Source organism: Fundulus heteroclitus, chromosome 5 (assembly GCF_011125445.2).
Source record: "Fundulus heteroclitus isolate FHET01 chromosome 5, MU-UCD_Fhet_4.1, whole genome shotgun sequence".
Classification (NCBI taxonomy): domain Eukaryota; kingdom Metazoa; phylum Chordata; class Actinopteri; order Cyprinodontiformes; family Fundulidae; genus Fundulus; species Fundulus heteroclitus.
The window spans coordinates 39,190,105-39,209,543 of NC_046365.1; the positions used below are offsets into that span (position 1 = coordinate 39,190,105).

At 40.4% G+C, this 19,439-nt stretch overlaps 1 protein-coding gene across 2 annotated transcripts in view; it reads left to right on the plus strand.

Annotated features, from left to right (window-relative positions):
• Positions 1 to 4,399: 4,399 nt before the first annotated feature.
• The window catches only part of coro2a (coronin, actin binding protein, 2A), a 72,426-nt gene continuing 57,386 nt past the window's right edge, over positions 4,400 to 19,439 (plus strand). Inside the window, exon 1 of one of the 2 annotated variants that reach the window (XM_012882295.3) lies at positions 4,400 to 4,802. In XM_012882295.3, the coding sequence (XP_012737749.2) occupies positions 4,788 to 4,802 (15 nt within the window). In that variant the 5' untranslated portion in view covers positions 4,400 to 4,787. Of the gene's footprint in view, positions 4,803 to 17,853; positions 18,007 to 19,439 lie in introns of those variants that run through there. The other variant, XM_036137568.1, reaches the window with a different exon arrangement.

The window sequence follows — 19,439 nt, forward strand, 5'->3', positions numbered from 1 at the left end:
CGTTTGCTGAATATTAAAAGCAAAGGTAAATAAAATGACATTAAAAACAAGAGAATAATAGTAACATTTACAGATCACACAAAAGGAAACATGAACATTCATATTAATATGAAAATGGGCTTTATGCACTGCAAAAAGGGAACTAAAAGTGAGTAAAATTTTCTTGAAAGGAGTGTATTTGTCCTTATTTACCTGCTCAATTCAAGATTATCTACCAATGGAGTATTTTTACCCCTAAAATAAGATAATTAGACATCCTGCATATTGAAATAAGATGATGGAGATCAGCTGTTCCTATTTTAAGCACAAAAATCTTATTCTATTGGCAGATAATCTTGCTTACTTGCTTAAATCAAGAACAAATTCACAAATTTTAAGATTTTACATACTTTTGAAAAGTAGCCAAGAAATTACTCGAGTAAAAAAGTATTCAGTAAGAAAACTCAAGTACTGAGTAACTTATAACATCTGATGATTTAATATTTAAAAATTATGTAATCAGACAAAAATATAAGGTTATGTGCAAAGTCTGGTATTTTAAAAACATGAAAAATTATACAAAAGAATAATATAATTGCAAAATAACAAATTTAGGCAGGAGAAACACTTCTAAATAATGTTTTTCAACATTAAACTTGAAAGTAATACAGCAGGTAATATATATATATATATATATATATATATATATATATATATATATATATATATATATATATATATATATATATATAGTACGTTAGAACAGTGCTAAGTACTTCCAATAATATCTATTTACTGTACATTAATGTGACCTCCAAATTTTTGATGAGCTCAGCATATAGAAGATAACATTAAAATAATAAAGCTTGTGTACAAATAAGTCATTTTAACATAAACTCCAGGTTTTTGTCTGGTGCATTTTTGTTAAAATAAGTTTGTTCTTTATTCATGTTACTCACAGCAGGTAGAGTTGCCAGAGATTTTACTGAAGAGTAGCGATACTTGAGTAATATCACTCAAGTAAAAGTAAAAACTACTCTTAAAGGTACATTTTGTTCTAAAAGTTACTCAAGTAAACATAGCTGAATAAATGTAAGTAGTTACTAACCACCTTATTCAATTGTAGTCCTGGAGTGATCAGGTCTCAGGTGATGACGTTAGGGCCTCTCCGGTTTATCCCTGAGCAGAAACTGATATGTCTTCAGGTCCAAGACATATACTCTGAAAAAAGTGCCCCAACATTGGAGCCTTGAGAAACCCCACAACCACTTTTCCTCTATGCATACATTTTCTTAATTTACTATTTACATAAACTAACCATTGTTTAATGAAAATGTCAGTTAAAAGCAGCTTATTTTTATGAATGCTTCTGTAATTGCTGAGTTTGGTCAACAGGGGGCACCAAATATCCTGACGTCGCCAAAAACACAGCATGACTTCAGGAAAATGCTGCTTGTACATGAAAACAAGACTTAAAAAAAAATAAAATAAAAAAGACTAAACAAACTAAATCCAGCTGCAGTTAAGTTTTAACCTTTGTTTCTGCTTTAGATCGTCGTCTCATTGAGTCTTTGTCCGCTCAGATCTCAGCGTTTAAAGGTGATCTTACTGTAAAGTAAGTAGCATCTATGCAGATAAAGTGACTCAGCACATCTGATCTGTTCTGCACACCTCAGCACTTTCATCACTGATCAGTTTAACATTGAAGGATGAATGTAAAAGCCCCCTAATCTGTTGATTTAATTTATTAACATATAACCGTGTCACAGCAAACAGAATCTCAACACACTGAATAAGATAAAGTTGTTTCCAGTTATATAGAATATATAGAAGTTTTGCCGTCCAAATTGTTTTTCACATGGACCAAACTCGACAAGTGAGAACGAAAATAAATACCGTACTTTAAAACCTAAAATCACAAATCAAGTTTATGTTCTATTTTTCTACCTGCTCAATGGTAAAATAGGCATGAAACGTTTCAATGTGACAAAGTAGTCAGAAGAGGATATAGAAATCATTGTAGATCAGAAACTTAAAAGGGTTTTGCACTTTTTCCTAATTGGAAATAATTTTGGGCTTGATTGAGAGCAGTGGAGACAAGCTGATCTCAGCAATGAGAACAGGATTTCTTTGGAAACTTCTGCCTTATTTGGCCCAGTCTGATAAATTAAAACCAGACTTGGGTGCACCAAAGTCTCCTTTTCAGTAAAAAGTCCCTATATATATATATATATATATATATATATATATATATATATATATATATATATATATATTTAAGAGAAACCCAAAAAAAACAGTGTACTGGAGGGCCACATATGGATCATTCCTGAACTGCAGTGGAGGGGGGCCGCCCAAAATCAGTCCAGGTGTTTTTAACGGCCCCTGGGCCGCACTTTGGACCCTCCCCGTCCGAGTCATTCCTACAGCCCAGTTATGCAGCCAGAAACCGATCTAATATCGCACAGTCCAATCAAAAAAAGGAAGCCCAGCCAACTGTAGTCGAGTTGTAAACTTTGCAGCAAACCCTCCAACTAAGCAAGCATGTGGCAACAGTGGAGAGGAAAAAACCTCCAGCAGAACCAGACTCATCACCATGGCCCATCTGAGCGGGCGATCCGCCTTGTTCCCAGTGCAGGCTGGACCCTGCCGGGGCTTTTTGCCAAACCTGTTTGCTGTTTTCGTGAACCGGATCTAAAGACTTAGTTGTGTGTAGGAGGATGTCTTGTTTGGGTACCTTGGAGTCTCATCTTGGCTCATTTTTCTGTCTTCAGGCCAAGGCGCTCAGCATGAAATGGACCAGCACAGCCGGGATGAGAAGGACCTCCCTGTGCATATGACAGCGATCCATCAAAAACTGGGATGTTTTTTCTTTGTGTCTCACATCTCCGTGCACACCATCAGAAACGTTAAAAGCTGAGTAATTTCCCTTCCGACCCAGTGGTAAACGGACCTTATATTCTTTGAAACCCGCCAAAATACAGCCGTAAACCCTCTCTGCTTAAAAAGGCACCGCCACTAAACAAACCATCCAGAATTCTGTGTCTCTGCTCTGTGTTCTGTAACATAGAAAGTACTCCTGGGTCAATGTGTGCTTCTGTGCTTTCTGTGTCTCTGCTCTGTCTTCTCTAAGCCCCAGTGGGTGGAGGCAGATGAGCGTTCACACTGAGCCTGGTTCTGGTTCTGCTGGAGGTTCTCCTCCCTGTTAAAGGGGAGTTTTCCTCTCCACTGTCGCTTCATGCATGCTCAGTATGAGGGATTGCTGCAAAGCCATCAACAATGCAGACGACTGTCCACTGTGGCTCTACGCTCTTTCAGGAGGAGTGAATGCTGCTTGGAGAGACTTGATGCAACCTGCTGGGTTTCCTTAGAGAGGAAACTTTCTCACCAACCTGGAGGATCTGATGGAGTCTGACTTTGGAAAGAGCCTTGAGATGACGTGTTTCATGAATTAATGCTATATAAATAAAATAGAATTCAATAGCAGGGTCTTATAGGTTTATACGGGCAGATGGTGAGGTTGCTTCAGGAAGCTTTGATTGAAAAAAAAAAACATCCCTGTGGTTTTAAAATTCATTTGTATATTTAAAACAAATGTATCACATTGTTCTGAGGTTGGTTTGTGGGGGGGGGGGATTTGGCCACAAAATAGTTATACATGTTTAAACAGACCTCAGGGAAGACCCTGAATTCCCTGGAGGGACTATATATCCTGTTTGGCCTGGTGATGTGCCGGGTCCCCCAGAACGAGCTCCAGGATGTCGCTGGGAGATGACTGGGCTTCCCTCCTGGACCCGGTGGTGCCGCGACCCGATCTCCGACAAGAGGAAGACAGTGGATGGATTTTAATCAACCATGCTAGTTTTACTTTAGGAAAAATGGCTTCAACACTGATTCTGAACCATCTTTATTCTTGTACAGAGATAATAAAGATTGCATCCAAAAGTAGCTTCCCCCCTCCCATATCTGCAAAGTACATTTACAGAATAACAAAAAATGTGTCTTAATTTTGTAGATAACAATAAAACATATTATTTTGATGTAGGTTTAAACACCAAGAGGGAATAAACTAAAATAATAATTAAAAAATGGTGTCCTAAAAACATTGTGTTGAAGGGACACGGAACTGCTCTGTTTAGTTTAAAAGGACAAAATTAATTAATTAAATTCACCATAAAATGCAGAACAGGGCAAAGCTTTAGGCTGTTTGCATTAACACAACAAAAAATACACAAAACTAATAAATAACAATAATAATAATAATATTAAAAAAACTGAAGCAGGGACCCAGAAAGGTTAAGAGCGCCCCTGGAGACACCTGTTAAAAAAAATGGATCTTTGAGTCAAAATTATTCTTTCGGTTCTTCGGATCCTGGGATGCTTCTCTGGTTTGGTTCATTCATTCATTTCTGTTTGTTTTTTTTTAATAATTTTTTTATATTTACTTTTCTCGCCCCTCGCTGCAGTTTGACTCTTTTTAAATCCTGGTTTCCTGGGGCTGCACCTGATGCCCCTCCCTCCTCTTCCTCCTGCCGTCGTCGCATCTATCCCACCATCCTCCTCCTCCTCTTCCTCTCCGTGCTCCAGCGGTCCGGTCCAGGACGCCGAACCGGTCCTGCCATACAGGTTCCGGTCCACCACCGCACGCGTCCCCGGGGCTCACAAGGTGAATCCGGACATCAGGACTTCTGCAACGGGCCGCCATGCAGCTGCCACCGGGGATCTAAGGGACGCTCCTCCTGCGCCACCAGAACCAGAACCAGGACCAGGTCCGACAGCGGAGCCCTCTTCCCAGGGGAAACCACCACATGACCGTCTCAAAGGTGAGTCCGCTGCAGACCCAACTCTGCCCAAGTTGCAGATGTTGTTTTTCTGAGCGGCTTTATGCGCAGAGCCGGGGCTGCAGAGCTGCCATGCGGCTGCACAGCCTCCTCTTCCTCCTCCTCCTCCTCATCTTCCTCGGCGCGGCGCAGCTTTTGCGCCAGGACGGCTGCCTTCAACCCGCAGACTGTTGCACGACCGAGCGGACGCCCCGGTGCGCCTCAGGGAAATGCGCCAACGTGGAAAAGTTCAAAGCAATTCGCTCCTTTCTGGGCCAAAGTCGTGTTTCTTAACTTTAAAGGGTGTATAAGTGAAATGTTTGTCTGAAAATCTGAATATTTTATAAGACTAATCATAAAAAAGAGAGATTTGAATGCAGAAAGTTTTATTGTGGTTTGCACAGACGTTGATATCCTGGCAGGGAGATTGTACTAAGCACGGGAAAGTTGAGTGGAAGAAAAAAGTATGGTGGAACTCCTGACTGTTGCTGGGTGCAATGGCGCCCCCAGGGCGTGGCCAGTGGGAATTGCAGTAGCATCAGTTTAGCATTTCATCCCATCATGCACAGCCAGCAAGGCAGTCGCTCTTCCTGACCTTTCTATTGCGCTTCTGTTTGTATCTGCCACTATCTACTTTCTCCTAGTGATTGTTTTGTTTTCAATAATTTAATAAATGTGCACCTTATTCCTAATATAATTACACAATGAAAAGGAATTGTTGTTCAATTCAAAATGTTAATTGTCTATGCACTTTAGATCATTAGTACCATTAAAATCAAACAATAAACTAAAATATATCAGTAGGCGTTTACTTAAGTCTTTATGATAGTTTTCTACAGCTTTTAGTTTCAGTGCCACCTCAGAAGTTTAAGTGGCTCCATCTGGGCCCCCCTTACGTTATTTGTCCGTTTATAATAAACTCAGGTTAACTTGGTTGGGTTAGTTGAAGAGGAGCTGCATCTGGAAGTAGCAGGATGGCAGCACGTTTTTGCACATTTGTTTTAAACCTAAATCTTTTAAAGCGGGTTTGATGAACATCTGAAGCTCTTCCTTAGACTTTCCCCGCGTTGGCCTCCCTCAACATTGATTTAGTTTCCACCGTGTCGTCTCAGTTTCCTCGGCTTTTATGCTCGTCTGGCGTCCCGTCGCATTTGGACGGGTTATTTCACGACGAGACTGAAAGTGTGCAGGAAAAAGCAGCCAAAGTCCAAAGAAGAATGAGAAAAGACCATCAAAAAGTCAGAAGAAGGTTTCATCATCAGAGTCTGGCAGCTTGAAGGGAAAGAAGGAAGGAATCGGAATATGCTCTGATCCTCCATACTCAGAAAAACCCACATTAGCTGGTTTGCATCTGGAAATTTTTTTGATTTTATTTTTTAATCTCTTGTCCCTGAAACAGTTAAATGAATAAAATAGTTCATCTATAAATGGGGAATGATGTAACTCTAAACAGACGTTAGGCTGCAGTTGTCGTGTCCTGCAGGAGTCACTGGATACGGTAAACCAGCTCTTCGCCTCTGCAGGTGGCAGAAATCGGGCCAACCAACCGGCTCCCTGCATGCTCTCCTCCATTGTTTCTCTCGCTTGTGTCTGAATGTAAACAAACTGGAGACAATAGACAAGAACCGACGGAAAGATTTGTGTTTAATGAGCCGAGTCCAACGCCGACCACATGGTGCAGGGCCACTGTGTGCCTGATTTCTCCTCTCGTTGGAGAGATCGCCGTCTTGACTTGGTCCAAACGTCGATCCTCCATCTCTAACTGAACTTGTCCTTTTTAAACCGAAGCTCAAGACTTAAAGTCTGGAGGCACTCCTGGTTTTATCTATTTTGTTTTTAACCTGCTTTTTATGTTCCCTTTCTTTATTACGTTGATTTTGTTAGGCAGTTTGGTCATCATCGTTGTAGAAGTGTGAAGGGCTTTACAAAACACATGATTGATGGAATCAACATCATAGAAGGCGACACACGTGTCAATAATTTACATCCTGAGCACGACGATGAGTGAAATGCATCCCAAAAACCACCTGAGTTCAGCAGTGCTTCGTATTTATTAGCGGCGTATTTCTAGTGACGCGTTCCTCAGTATGAACCGCTTTGATTAAAACAACCACAGATTTATGATTTTAGCTTAAAAAAACTTGAAGGAAAATGTATCTAATAGTGTTTGTTTCAAACTGACATACAACAAGCATTCATATTGCTGCTAAAACATATTGATTATTACCATTATGAACCTGTCTATTGCATGCATTTGTTGTTTTTATGATGCATAAGCATTAACAAGAGCACCGGCTAAATTTGGGGGTTAGTATTTCGTTTTTAGTGCTTTTTCTATCCATTTTCTGTATAACAAGTTAACATTGTTTGCATTTGGCTACTTGCTGCTTGGATTCTGCTAACTTCAATTTTATAACATGTTCCCTCAGAGCGATGGATGACGCTGGTTCAGTTTCCACACTGGGAAACTTTATAAGAAGCTAAATTTATCTGCTTTTTGTAGGCGACAGAAAACTACAGCAGCCTACTTTTAGGCCTGCTGATCAGCAGTGCGCAGCAGCGCTCCACCGTTAAGTAGCTTAACAGCTGGCTTCATTTTTAAACGACGCCTGGTTTGTGTTGTTATTTTCGGTGCCAGATGTCGGTGTTGCTGTGCCAGATGTGTGGTGCAGATGTTTTAGCAGCACCGCTGTCGTCGGGTTTGGTAAATGACAAAAACATACCGACCTGTTTGGTTGCAAAAGCAGTGAGGAGTACAGAAAATATGCGGTATATTTGAAGCTGCTGGCCTGGTTTTGAGTCCTAGAAATGTCCAAATTCAGCATTATTTAAAGAGCATGAAGGGCATTAAACACTTCTTCTAGTTTTAATTGGTGAACAAGTTTTTCTAAAAATGACCGTTTCCGTTTTACCGTCACATCCTCCTGTTTTGCTCAGGAGATAAAACTCGACGTCCGTTGCTACTCCTCTGGGCTCTTGTGCTAGAATGCAAATTTTTCGCCCAGGAACAAAGAGTAATTTATCTCATACAGTGCCCAGCAAAAATATTCACACCCCTTAAACCTTTCCACATTTATTTCCACAAACTTCTGCATATTTTACTGATTTCCTATAATAAACCAGCACAAAATTGGGAAAAGGAACAAAGAAATTGTGGTTTTTACAAATTAATTTGCCATAAAAAGTGCAGCATTCATTTGTGTCCAGCCCCCTTGTCTCCGATTCCCCTAAATACAATCCAAATGGAGTCCAGCTCTGTGTAATTTAGTGTAATTTAGTGTCTGCATAAATACAGCTGTTCTGTTTCTGGTCTCAGAGGTTCCTTAGAGAACATTAGAGAACAAACAGGATCATGTAGACCCTGGAACCTGGCAGACGGATCAGGGAGGAGGTTCTGGTCCAGTTTAAAGCCGGGTCAGGTTCTAAAACAACATCCCAAGCTTTGATCATCTCCCAGAGCTCTGATCAGTCCATGATCTGGACCTGGAGAGAGGACGGACCACCTGGAAACTTAAACTGACAAGCTGGGCAACCTAGAAGCCCATCATCACTCTGGGGGAGCTGCAGAGATCCACGGCTCAGGTGAGAGAGCCTGTTGACTTCACAAGTCTAACCTTCTGTGGAAGCAAACCACTGCTGAAAGACGTCCAGTGGGCAAACGTCGAAGACAGCTGCAGTCAGATGAGACCAGAATAAAACAATATTTATGGTTAAAAAAAAATTTATGCATTGTGATTATTTACATGCCATTAAAGGTAAAGTCGGCGATTGTTTTCCAGAAGTTTCCTCAAGTCCATTTTGAAAAACTGCTCAAAACTGTTTTACCTGCTCTTCAGCTCCTCGGGGGGATGTCGTGAAAAAGAATCTCCCAAATCCACTCTGGTGTTATTTTTTTCTACTGAGGTCTTCCTCTTCTTCTCATAAACAACGCAGTTCGCTTCTTGCGCCTCTCAGCCATGTTCAAAGTCTACAGTGAGAGCAGCGGGGCTACAATGAACCGCTAACGGCTAAGCTAACGGCTAAGCTAACCGGATACACTACAAGTGCACATGCACAGCCAGCAAGTGGAAACTAGGAAGGAAATAGCACGCACACTGGTGTTATGTGAGCGCGTCAGAATGATCGGCATGTGGGAAAACCAGCAGATAAGGAGATTCCACAGAACCGGAGGGACAGAGGAGATCAGGAACCAAAACTCTGACCGATCCCTGGCATCCGGACCGAACTGCAGGGATTGGTCAGTTTTTACAGGCCTGCAGCTCCCACAGAAATTTTTTAACCTCCTTTTTCTGAATACATAATCTATTTACTACTGTCAGGATGGAAGGACCGTTTCACCCAGTATAACAAAAAGTGTTGCTGAACAGGATTACCAACTATAGCTTTAACACCACGCCTGTAATGCACAATCTCCACTGTGAAACGTGTTAGTGGCACCAAGATGCCTCAACAAGGACAATGAGGCTGGTCCGAGTTGAAGGGCAGATGGATGGAGTTAAACACGGGGCAGTAGAGAAAGAAAACCTGTTAGAGACGGGTTGGAGGTTCAACTTCTAGCAGGGCAACCACCGTTAACACTAGTGGTGGGTATTGCCAAAGAAGTCACGATTCGATTCGAATCACGATGCATCACGATACTTGAATTATTGCGATGCATCGTGATATTTTCACTGAACACTGTACGCCAGTGGCTGACTGGCTGTGTATGATCTGGATAGTGTCTTCAATTGATACATACTGTAACTGAAAGCAACTGAATTCATACATAGCTGTATTTATTGAAATGACTTTTGGAGGTATTGCCGTGAAAATAAACATTACTGTAACTGGACACAAATATTACTACTGGAGTGGACACACTGACAAAAAGTGCTTAGGATTTATAAAACTTAAAATAACAAAATCAGTGTCATTTACATGGCCTCAGTGGTCCTTTAAACCAATGAAATGAAAACATTCAAATGTTTGTGCGTGTAGAAATTGGGGCTAGCTTGCAATCGAGTGTTGTTTGTTAAATCAGTGCTTGCGGCGCTCGCGGCTCTTGTTTTTCTGGATGGCGCCTCTGCATGTGCCTTTTGAGTTTGTTGTGTTCCCACAGTATTTCATCACGATGTAACAGTGTTTGCAAATTACGTGCGTCATATCAATTTTGTTTTTACCTTCTTTGTTTTTAAAGCCAAAATGCGTCCAAACATCTGACTTGAAATGTGATGGAGCCGGGCGAATATTCTCAGTCTCCTCCATGTTTTGTTTATGAATGACTCGTCGCAGTATCCCGCGGCCGGAAATGCTTGTGACACAAGGCAGCGGGCGTCAACACATCTGCAGCAACATCTACTGGACTGGAAGTTGTATTCCACTTGTTTTTGGCTGATGTTCGCCAACCATTAATGCAATTTTATTTATTCATTTTTTAAATTAATAATCGATTCTTGGCGTCAAGAATCGATTATTAGAATCGCGATGCATTGTCATGACGATTATTTTGCACACCCCTAGTAAACACACAGCCGAAAATATAATGTACTGGTTTAGATCAAGTGAGTTACATGTGTTGGAATGGTCTAGTCAAAGCCCAGACCTAAATCCAGTAGAGAATTTGTGGTAAGACTTGAAATTTGGTCTCCATCCACCCTGACCAGCTTGAGTTGAGCTTTTTCTCGAGGTAGATGAAGCAAAGCTGGTAGGGACGCCACATCGACCTGGGGAGGCTGAACGCAGATACACGCCACACTTTTCAGATCATTATTCATAAAATACATTTTTAAACCCAACATTCAAAGTGAATTTGAATGCAACAGTTTCTCATCCAGTTAACAGCCATTCGCTTCCTGATTCATACGTAGGATCCAAATAAAGCTAATTAAGGTTTTAATTTGGCGCCGTGTTTGAATGCAGAAAACTTGAAGAGGCATAAATACTTTTGATCCTCGGGGTGTAATCTGCTCTGCTGCTTTTTATGGTCGGACCTGAACAGCTCTGAGTAACTCCAAACATTACGAGGTGCGAGTTTCAGGGACTCTGCATGTTCAGGAGGTGTCCGGCCAACTCGTTCTGTCCAGATTGGCACCGAACCAGAACCGCCGACTCTTCGCCAGCGAAGCATTTAGACTAATGAGCCGGCTGCAAATCTTCACCACAAAACTAAACTATTTTCTGGATGAAAGCCAGCAAGCGAACATTTGTGGAATTTATAGACGCCGTTTTCTGTTTCTAATAAACTGTTGTTGCGTTTCGACGTTGCGTCGTAAAACGCCTACCTGTACTTCTGGCACGCCATGACACACACACGCTGTCACCGCATAGCCCAGATTCCCAGTCCTTATCCAATCAGTGATCGGTTTGCTATGTGTGTAATGTCACAAGCAGCTTTTAACGTGAAAAGGAAGTATTTTTTTGTGTTATCTTGTTGTCCATCTGTCGCTCAGACCATTTACCTGCTGCTGCCTGCAGGTTTTTACTGAAGGAATGTTGCTGAGCAAATCGACGCCTTGAGACGCTGATGGTTCCCTTAAAGAAACGAGTTTGTAAGAAAGTAAATCATCGCAAATCAAGCGGAGGGATGTCCCGATGAGTTGGGCGGTGATTAAAACGGCCGATTTTCCGCTGTGACCAGAAATCATAAATAATTTCCATTTATTTATTTTTTTCCTTCAGACCTGAAATTTTTTTTTTTTTTTTTTTTTTTTTAGGTCTATAAGTTTTAAAACATTATTTTGTGAATGTAAATGACAAAATTTGTGTGTTTAATAACCCAAAAGCATGGTTGTAGTTTGGCTTAAAGGGGCCCAGTCACTAGGGCTGGACGGTAATCGATAGACGTGTCCTGCAGCTCTGGTAAATAATCAGATTTAATTTATAATTTAATGGGGGAGTAACAAAACAAAACAAGTAAATGTAACAAAAAAAAAGCCAAAAACAGGGGGTGAATACTTCTTCATGGCACTTTACCTCCACTATACGTGACCTAAAATAATTATATACAGGTTATCCTCCCATTGTTTCATTTTAATACTAATTTTCCAGCATCCTTGGATTGTTTAATAACCAAAACCCACGACTTTTTTGTCATCTTTTAAATGGAGCTTTTTTTAAACCAAACTTTCTCCTGCAGATCAAAAGTTTCTGGAAGTTGAGCCTTTCAGGAAAAACAGGAAACGCTCTGATGCCGGACCTCAGTGGGAAATGAAAAAGTTTTCAGCTTGTGGTTCTCTAAAATGAAGCAATATAGGAGGATCAATTTAAAAGCTCACAAGAAAATGTAAAGTAATGAGGGATGGATCAAAACTGCTCATATTTACGGATTAGATTGCTTTGTGTGTGCATTCAGATGAAAATTTTTTATATTTTTATTAAGTAAGATCGACTATTGCTGATATTAATGGGTTTGTTTAGGAGTTTCTGCCCTTTTATTGTGCACGGCTCTGATCATGAGGTCATCTGTGTGTTTTGCTGCCATGGAAGCAGCGCAGCACGTGGGCTGGCTGCGTTTGACGGGGAAATTATCGCTTAATTGTCCTCAGATATCCAGCGGCCTCTCTCTGCAGGACAGCACGCCTCGCTACACCACAAAAACCGATGGGGATCGGTTCAAAAGAACTCAACAAACCGACCCCGCAGCCAAAGTTCAAGTCAAATCAGATTCAGGCGCTGCTGGATGCAGCTTGTGCTCCTCCTGCCAACATCCTGGGGATGCCGTCAGTGTGCAAGAACTATTCCAACAATTGACCCGATTTTTAAACGGGACAATATTCCAATTATAATGTTTACACAACATGGAGCGCCTTGAATCATGCCAACATGTCCGAACAGTTCAGAAAGCAACTTTGATGCAACGAAAAGCCAGAGCGGTGGAGCGCTTCAACGTTTTCTGGACAAGCTCCAGTAGATCAAAGCTGCAGGAATTCAAGCAAAAGATAAAAAAAACAACAGTTTTATTGTTTTACTTGATGACAAAAGCAGGAGGTCCATTCACAGAAGCCACGAGGTTGTACGACTTTCAAAGCAGAATCAGATCAACTGCTTAATCTTTGGTGTTGACCGAGTTGTCAGCAGGCCAAGGTTTTTCTGCACGTGTGTGTTTCTACGTTCCTGGTGTTGCAGATTTAATTAGAAAACGCCCGAAGCTCAATGAGCTCATCTCATGTTGTTTTTTTCATTTTTGGCTGTTTTGCCTTTTGTTTCCCAGACTCTTTGACTACAGGTGTTGATCTTGGAGAACCTTACGGCAGTAAAAAGTGCTTCACATACAGTTCTGTAGGCACAACAGAACCACCTGGGTTTGCTGAGTCTCCCAGGGTCAAACATGTACGTTTATCTACGTATATTTACCTGTATAGCTCTACTGCAACCGATTGCTTAAGATGGACATACAGGACTGTCTCAGAAAATTAGAATATTGTGATAAAGTTCTTTATTTTCTGTAATGCAATTAAAAAACATGAAATGTCATACATTCTGGATTCATTACAAATCAACTGAAATATCGCAAGCCTTTTATTGTTTTAATATCGCTGATTATGGCGTACAGCTAAAGAAAACTCAAATCATATCTCAAAATATTAGAATATCGTGAAAAAGTATACTAGTAGGCTATTCAACTAATCACTTGAATCGTCTAATTAACTCGAAACACTGCAGGGTTTCCTGAGCCTTGAAAAACACTGAGCTTGGTTCAGTAAACTAAATCACAAGTATGGTAGTGGTTAAGAGACGACATCAGATTCTCACAGTAACTGGTGTACTGACCATGGCATTACTGTCCTTGATTGGCCTGCCAATTCCCCTGACCTGAACCCCATAGAGAATTTGTGGGGTCTTGTGAAGAAGAAGCTGAAAGACACCAGAGCCAACAATGCAAATGAGCTAAAGGCCGCTATTGAAGCATCCTGGGCATCCATAACACCTCAGCAATGCCACAGGCTGATTGCCTCCATGCCACGCCGCATTGATGCAGTAATCTGTGCAAAAGGATTCCCAACCAAGTACTGAGTGCATTAATGGACATTTTCAAATGTTTGATCTTGTTTTGCTGTCATAATTTTTTTTTTTACTTCAGCTGTACGCCATAATCAGAGATATTAAAACAATAAAAGGCTTGCGATATTTCAGTTGATTTGTAATGAATCCAGAATGTATGACATTTCATGTTTTCTAATTGCATTACAGAAAATAAAGAACTTTATCACAATATTCAAATTTTCTGAGACAGTCCTGTACACTGTAGTATATATATATTTTTTGCCCTTTTTGGGCTGATTCTTTAGTCGTACGATAATTTTTTGGATCGGGCCGAGTTTCAGCTTGATCCTGTGTCGTATCCAGGGGGCAACGAGGTGCGATCAGCCTCTCACCACCACCTCCTGATCAGGAATCGTACGGTCAGATGAAAATCAAACGTGTTGAAATTCAGTCGGCCCTCGTGAGGTGATTGTGAGCGCCTCCTGCTGTTGAAGCAGAGCTACAAGCCGATTTCCCCCATCCTCGCGCACTGAGCATGTGCAGACAAGGAAATTCGTCTTCGTATTCTTCTCAGACGAAAACATAGGAGAGGAGAGCAGCATGGCGGCGGTACGTGTGACATGGAGTCAAACTACGGAAGAGCAACGCGTTTCGTTCTAGTGAGCCTCATATGTAACAGCGAGCATCAACACGTCATTTTCTTCTTCTACTGTCTACGTTCGGATAGACGAGTCCGACAAGCGCCATCTCTCCACGGCGCTGAGTCTGACGTGTGGTTTCTGAACGTATGGTGTGAGCAGTCAGATCGCATCAGAGCGTCGAGTCGTACAGTAAGAACAGAAATGGAGAGCAGAGAACTTTTAAACCCTGAGGTTTCGTCGCATTGTTTGAGCTGTATCTGAGTACAATAATTGAAAATATCGTACAGTGTACGCCCGGCTTTAGGGTTGCAGCTAGAATAGAAACCCACGATGCATACGGAGGGGTCTGAAATATCTCCAGCTCGAGTCGGATATCGCACAAATGTTTCAGGGTCTAAACAAATGGCAACATAATGTTAAGGCTCTGAAACCGGGGGTTGTTGCTAACGCACCTCCGTTGAATGTGAGCCACTCTTTGCACTCGGAGGTTATTATGATAGCAGGGCTTTTTGCTGACAGCCTGACAGACACATACTGCGTTCAGGATGCAGCCTGAAAGAAAATAAAACACAACCTTGTTTTGTCTCGCAGCAACCAGCCGGGGGATGGGCAATTTGGAGGTGTGTGCGCTTCTTCCTGGGTTGCAGCTGTACTCTTGCAACAAGCACCGTGCATACCAGTTCTCAGGGGGAGTTACATGATTTTGCGATATAAAAACATATTTCACGTCATAGTAAAGTCTGGCTTGCAAAGCACTTTTCATTTGCTGTTAACATAGCACTTCATCTAGTCAAATAAGTGTTAGCTAACATAACAGGCCTCGGGTACGAACCTGAGTAATAAGGACTTCCCATTAGGTTTCGTTGCCAACCAGCCCCAAACCCTTTTAAAAAGTTATTGGGACTTTAGTTTGGATACTTGGTGGGAAAAGAAGCCGTGACGGAGTCGCAAACACAATGCAAACGATTTGTGAGAAAAGGACGATGCGCTAACCGTTACCCGCTAACTCTAAAGCTGGGATCATCTGCGGAGCTTTTAAGGAGTCTAAACTGAACATCTCAAGCTCAAAAACTAAGAAGCACAGACGGGTTAAACCCAAACCGGATAAATGACACATTGAACAGTGGTTGAGATCTTTTGAAAACTTTATTTTTCAAAAACACAACAAGGAGCATTTTCAGTGCTTTTTCTGCATTAGAACGACCTTAGCATTAGAAAAGCAATAAACATCAAAATACGGACTGAGGTTATGCTACAGATCATGTTACAGATGTTTTTAAAAGACAGTTTGTAATTTCTGAAACCTTTTTATTTATGAAAAACAATTGGGACTTTCAGTTCATCTGGAAAAAAACTCAGAAATCTCGTCTCATTGTTGCAAACCCAGTTTTTTTTTTTTTTAAAGGTGTCTCAAGCTCAAGTTCTCCTGGGTCCTCCAACCTTCATATGCATATTCGGTCATTATGCATATTCATCAAATCAAGGACAAATACACTCATTTTAAGAACATTTTACTTATTTTTAGTTCCGTTTTTGCAGTGTAGAAAGCTTGCTGTGAACCTTCAGAGAAATCATTATTCAGTCTGCTGCAGCGTGGTCGCGACAAACAAAGTAAAGTTGGACCAAAGTCTGCGCTCTATTGATGGGAGTAAAGTTCACGCGTAACCAGAGAATTAGAAACCACAGAAAATCATGGCAGTGATGCTGGGCAGGGTTTGGAGGAAACCCAGTTCCCCGGATAAGAACCAACCACCACATTGTCCCCAAAAAGGTTTATTCGCATTTTCTTCTCCAAATCTCCAAAACAGGAAGAACTCATCAGGGAGTCGATACGTTTTCACCGCATTGTTCGGGCAAATGAACGTCTGCTGCCGTTGTTTAGCAAGCTCTGCACTGGTGGGGACAACCCTAGGTATGGGGGAGGGTTCTGGTTCTTTGCTGGAGGACCGTCTGGGAGCTTCTTCACTCCAGCTGGTGTTTTTTATGTGAAGCCATGTTGACTCGGAAGAGTTTTTCTGTTTGGACGCACATGTTGGTGGCTTGGTTTCTGACTGGGTTTCCGTTTTTGTATTTCTTTCATTCGAGCCTGATGTGCACTGCAAAAAGGGAACTAAAAGTAAGTCAAATTCTCTTGAAACTGGTGGTTTGATTTGTCCTTGATTTAAGCAGATAAATAAGATTATCTGCCAGTGGAATGCGTATTTTTACCCCTAAAATAAGATAATTAGATAAACTGCACTTGAAGTAAGATGATGGAAACGAGTTGTTCCTATATTTAGTGCAAAAATCTCATTCCATTGGCAGATCATCTAAACTTGCTGCTGAAATCAAGAACAAATACACTAATTTCAAGAAAATCTTACTTTCTTTTAGTTCCCTTTTTGCAGTGAGTTTTATTTGTGTCTTTCCTGTTAAGCCCAATATAAATAAGTAACTTTGTTGGAATTTATTGCTGACAGAGCAGTTATTTTACGTAAGTCAGCCTTTATTTTGCAGCAGTCAGTCCACATATTAGAGTACATTGTGTGAAATAGAGGAAAAATGTGTGATTCTAAACGTTAAGCTCTAGATGGTTCTGACCGCACCAGTGGACCAGCAGATCCACCACCTGCCTGTCTGCAGACCGACCTGCATCAGGACGGATGAAAAGTGAAGCTAAAATCCCTAGAGACAACTTTCTGGGGAGAAAGTGACAACAGAATGGTGGCTGCACTGCAAAAACGGATCTAAAAATAAGTAAAATGTTCTTAAAATTAGTGTATTTATCCTTGATTTGAGCAGGTTAATAAGATCATCTGCCAATGGAATGAGTATTTTGACCCCTAAAATAAGATAATTAGACATCCTGCACTTGAAATAAGATGATTGAGATGAATTGTTCCTATTTTAAGTGCAAAATTCTTATTCCATTGGCAAATCATCTTATTTATCTGCTCAAATCAAGGACAAATACACAGATTTTAAGAACATTTTACTTATTTATAGTTCCGTTTTTGCAGTGTGAGAGCAGAATAAATACAAAAAAACACAAAAAGTACAGAGTCTCTGTTCTTAAAACATGTTCCTGTGTGAATCAAAGCTGGCTGGGTTTTAGTTTTCAGAAACTAATAATGTGTTGGTGATTATTGTAATGTCTTCTTCTACAATGGGTTGGGAATCCTGAAATGCTGTTGCGTAATGGCAGCGTCTGCCGTAGAGCCTCTGTTATTGTCCTGAAAACACGGCTTTCCTGAATAAACCGTTTCATGGCTCTAACGACCTTTTTAATGCCTTTTTTATTTTCGTTTTTTGCCGACACCCAGATCACGCGCGGCGGGTCGTCATCCACGTTTCTGACGTGGCCGTCTGTCCGAGGGTTTATCTGCCGCTGCGCCCACGTGGGTCGGATGTGGAGGGGATTACTTTAGAAATGGATCTGGAGTGTGCAGATTTGTCCTCTGCAGCCTGCAGGGAGGCCACACGCTGCAGAGAGTCCAGCTCTTTTAAACACATCCATCATCAAAAGGTTTCTGGACAATTTGTCACATTTCGGGTTAAATAACGCATTTTTTCTTAATTTTTTTCATCACCTGCTCATGCCCTGCTTAAGAAGCATGATATTAAATGTAAGTAGATATTCTTCTTTTCCTTATTGTAGGTCTGTGGATACGTGATAAACTGATTTTTATGTTGTCATTTCTTGGAATTGGAGGAAAAAGGGTAGCTATATAAGAAATGTTAGTCTTTTTCCCCCTTTTCATTCATTTGTTCTGTTTTTATGAGATTAAATATTGTTTTTATTTGTTAATGAAATTTAAAAAAATCTAATTAAATCAAATTCGGCTGCCAAAAACATTGGGTTGTAGTGTTAGCAGAAATAAATATAGTTGTTGGGGAAAAAATCCCACCAAAAGACGGTGTTTATTTAGGAAAGTTTCTTTGGGGAAAATACGGCCAAAAGTTTTTGTCCCCCAGTTAAAGAAAATTGCTCTATTTAGCCCCTATTAGCCAATATTGACACTTTTTTCTACAACGGACGGCATCGAATCACTAAAAATAGCCAATGACTGGGGCTGCATGATAATTTTATTTAATCAATTAATGCGAATATATAATTTTTGGAAAATCGAGATTCCCTTTGCCACTTTGCACTATATAAGTCCTGAAAGGGCAATATGTTTTGGTAATGACATGCAATGTTGTCTATAAATATTTAAGAAAATATATTGTCAAAATACTCTAAAGAGGAAACTTTTTTCTATTGTTTTTTACCCTAAGACAAGTCGCTATATTTGACAGCTTGTAATTTGTTGCACTTGGGATTCACCTCAACTCCCAGAGGAGATGATTGAAATAAAAGTTTTAAAAATAATAATCTCTAAGTTGTTTAAATGAAACAAAAGAGAGAGAAAAATAAACGATGAATCGAAATTGGTATCATAAAATCATAGATTTAATTTTATGCCACATCTCCCAGCCCTTCTAATGACCTTTTATAGTTTCAAGTAGAAAATAAGCAGTGAAGGAGATGTCTAAAACGTTTCGCAGACATTAAAATCTGTTGGTGAAGAGAGGACCAGTTTTCATGTTGAAATTCAAGCCGGGGTTAAATTAACTCAAGCAGCCATTCCTGGTCTGCTGTCTAATGTTATGAAAAAGATATTGTTCACTTTGGGATTTAACTCGGTTAAAAGTTAAACTGTGAATCAGCAACAATTGTCTTGCTTCATATGGATTTTAAATTTTTTTTAGCGTCAGAATCGCCTCAACATATAACGGTCCATTTGTTGTTCTGACCTCATGTTTGTGGGGACAAAGCGATCCATTTAATCGATAAGGATGACATTTCTACTGAATAATAATAATAAAAAAATATTACTTTTTGGTGTTTACCAGGAAGTAATTAAAAAAAATCCCTTCAATGTCCCTTTAGGGGCTCTGTACTTTTCTACTGTTATTTTCTGTTGTTTCTATTTTTATTTTATTTTAATTACAAGACATGATAAAATCCAAGTAGATTTTGGCTTGTGATTTCTTTTTTTATTTTTTTTTTATTTTC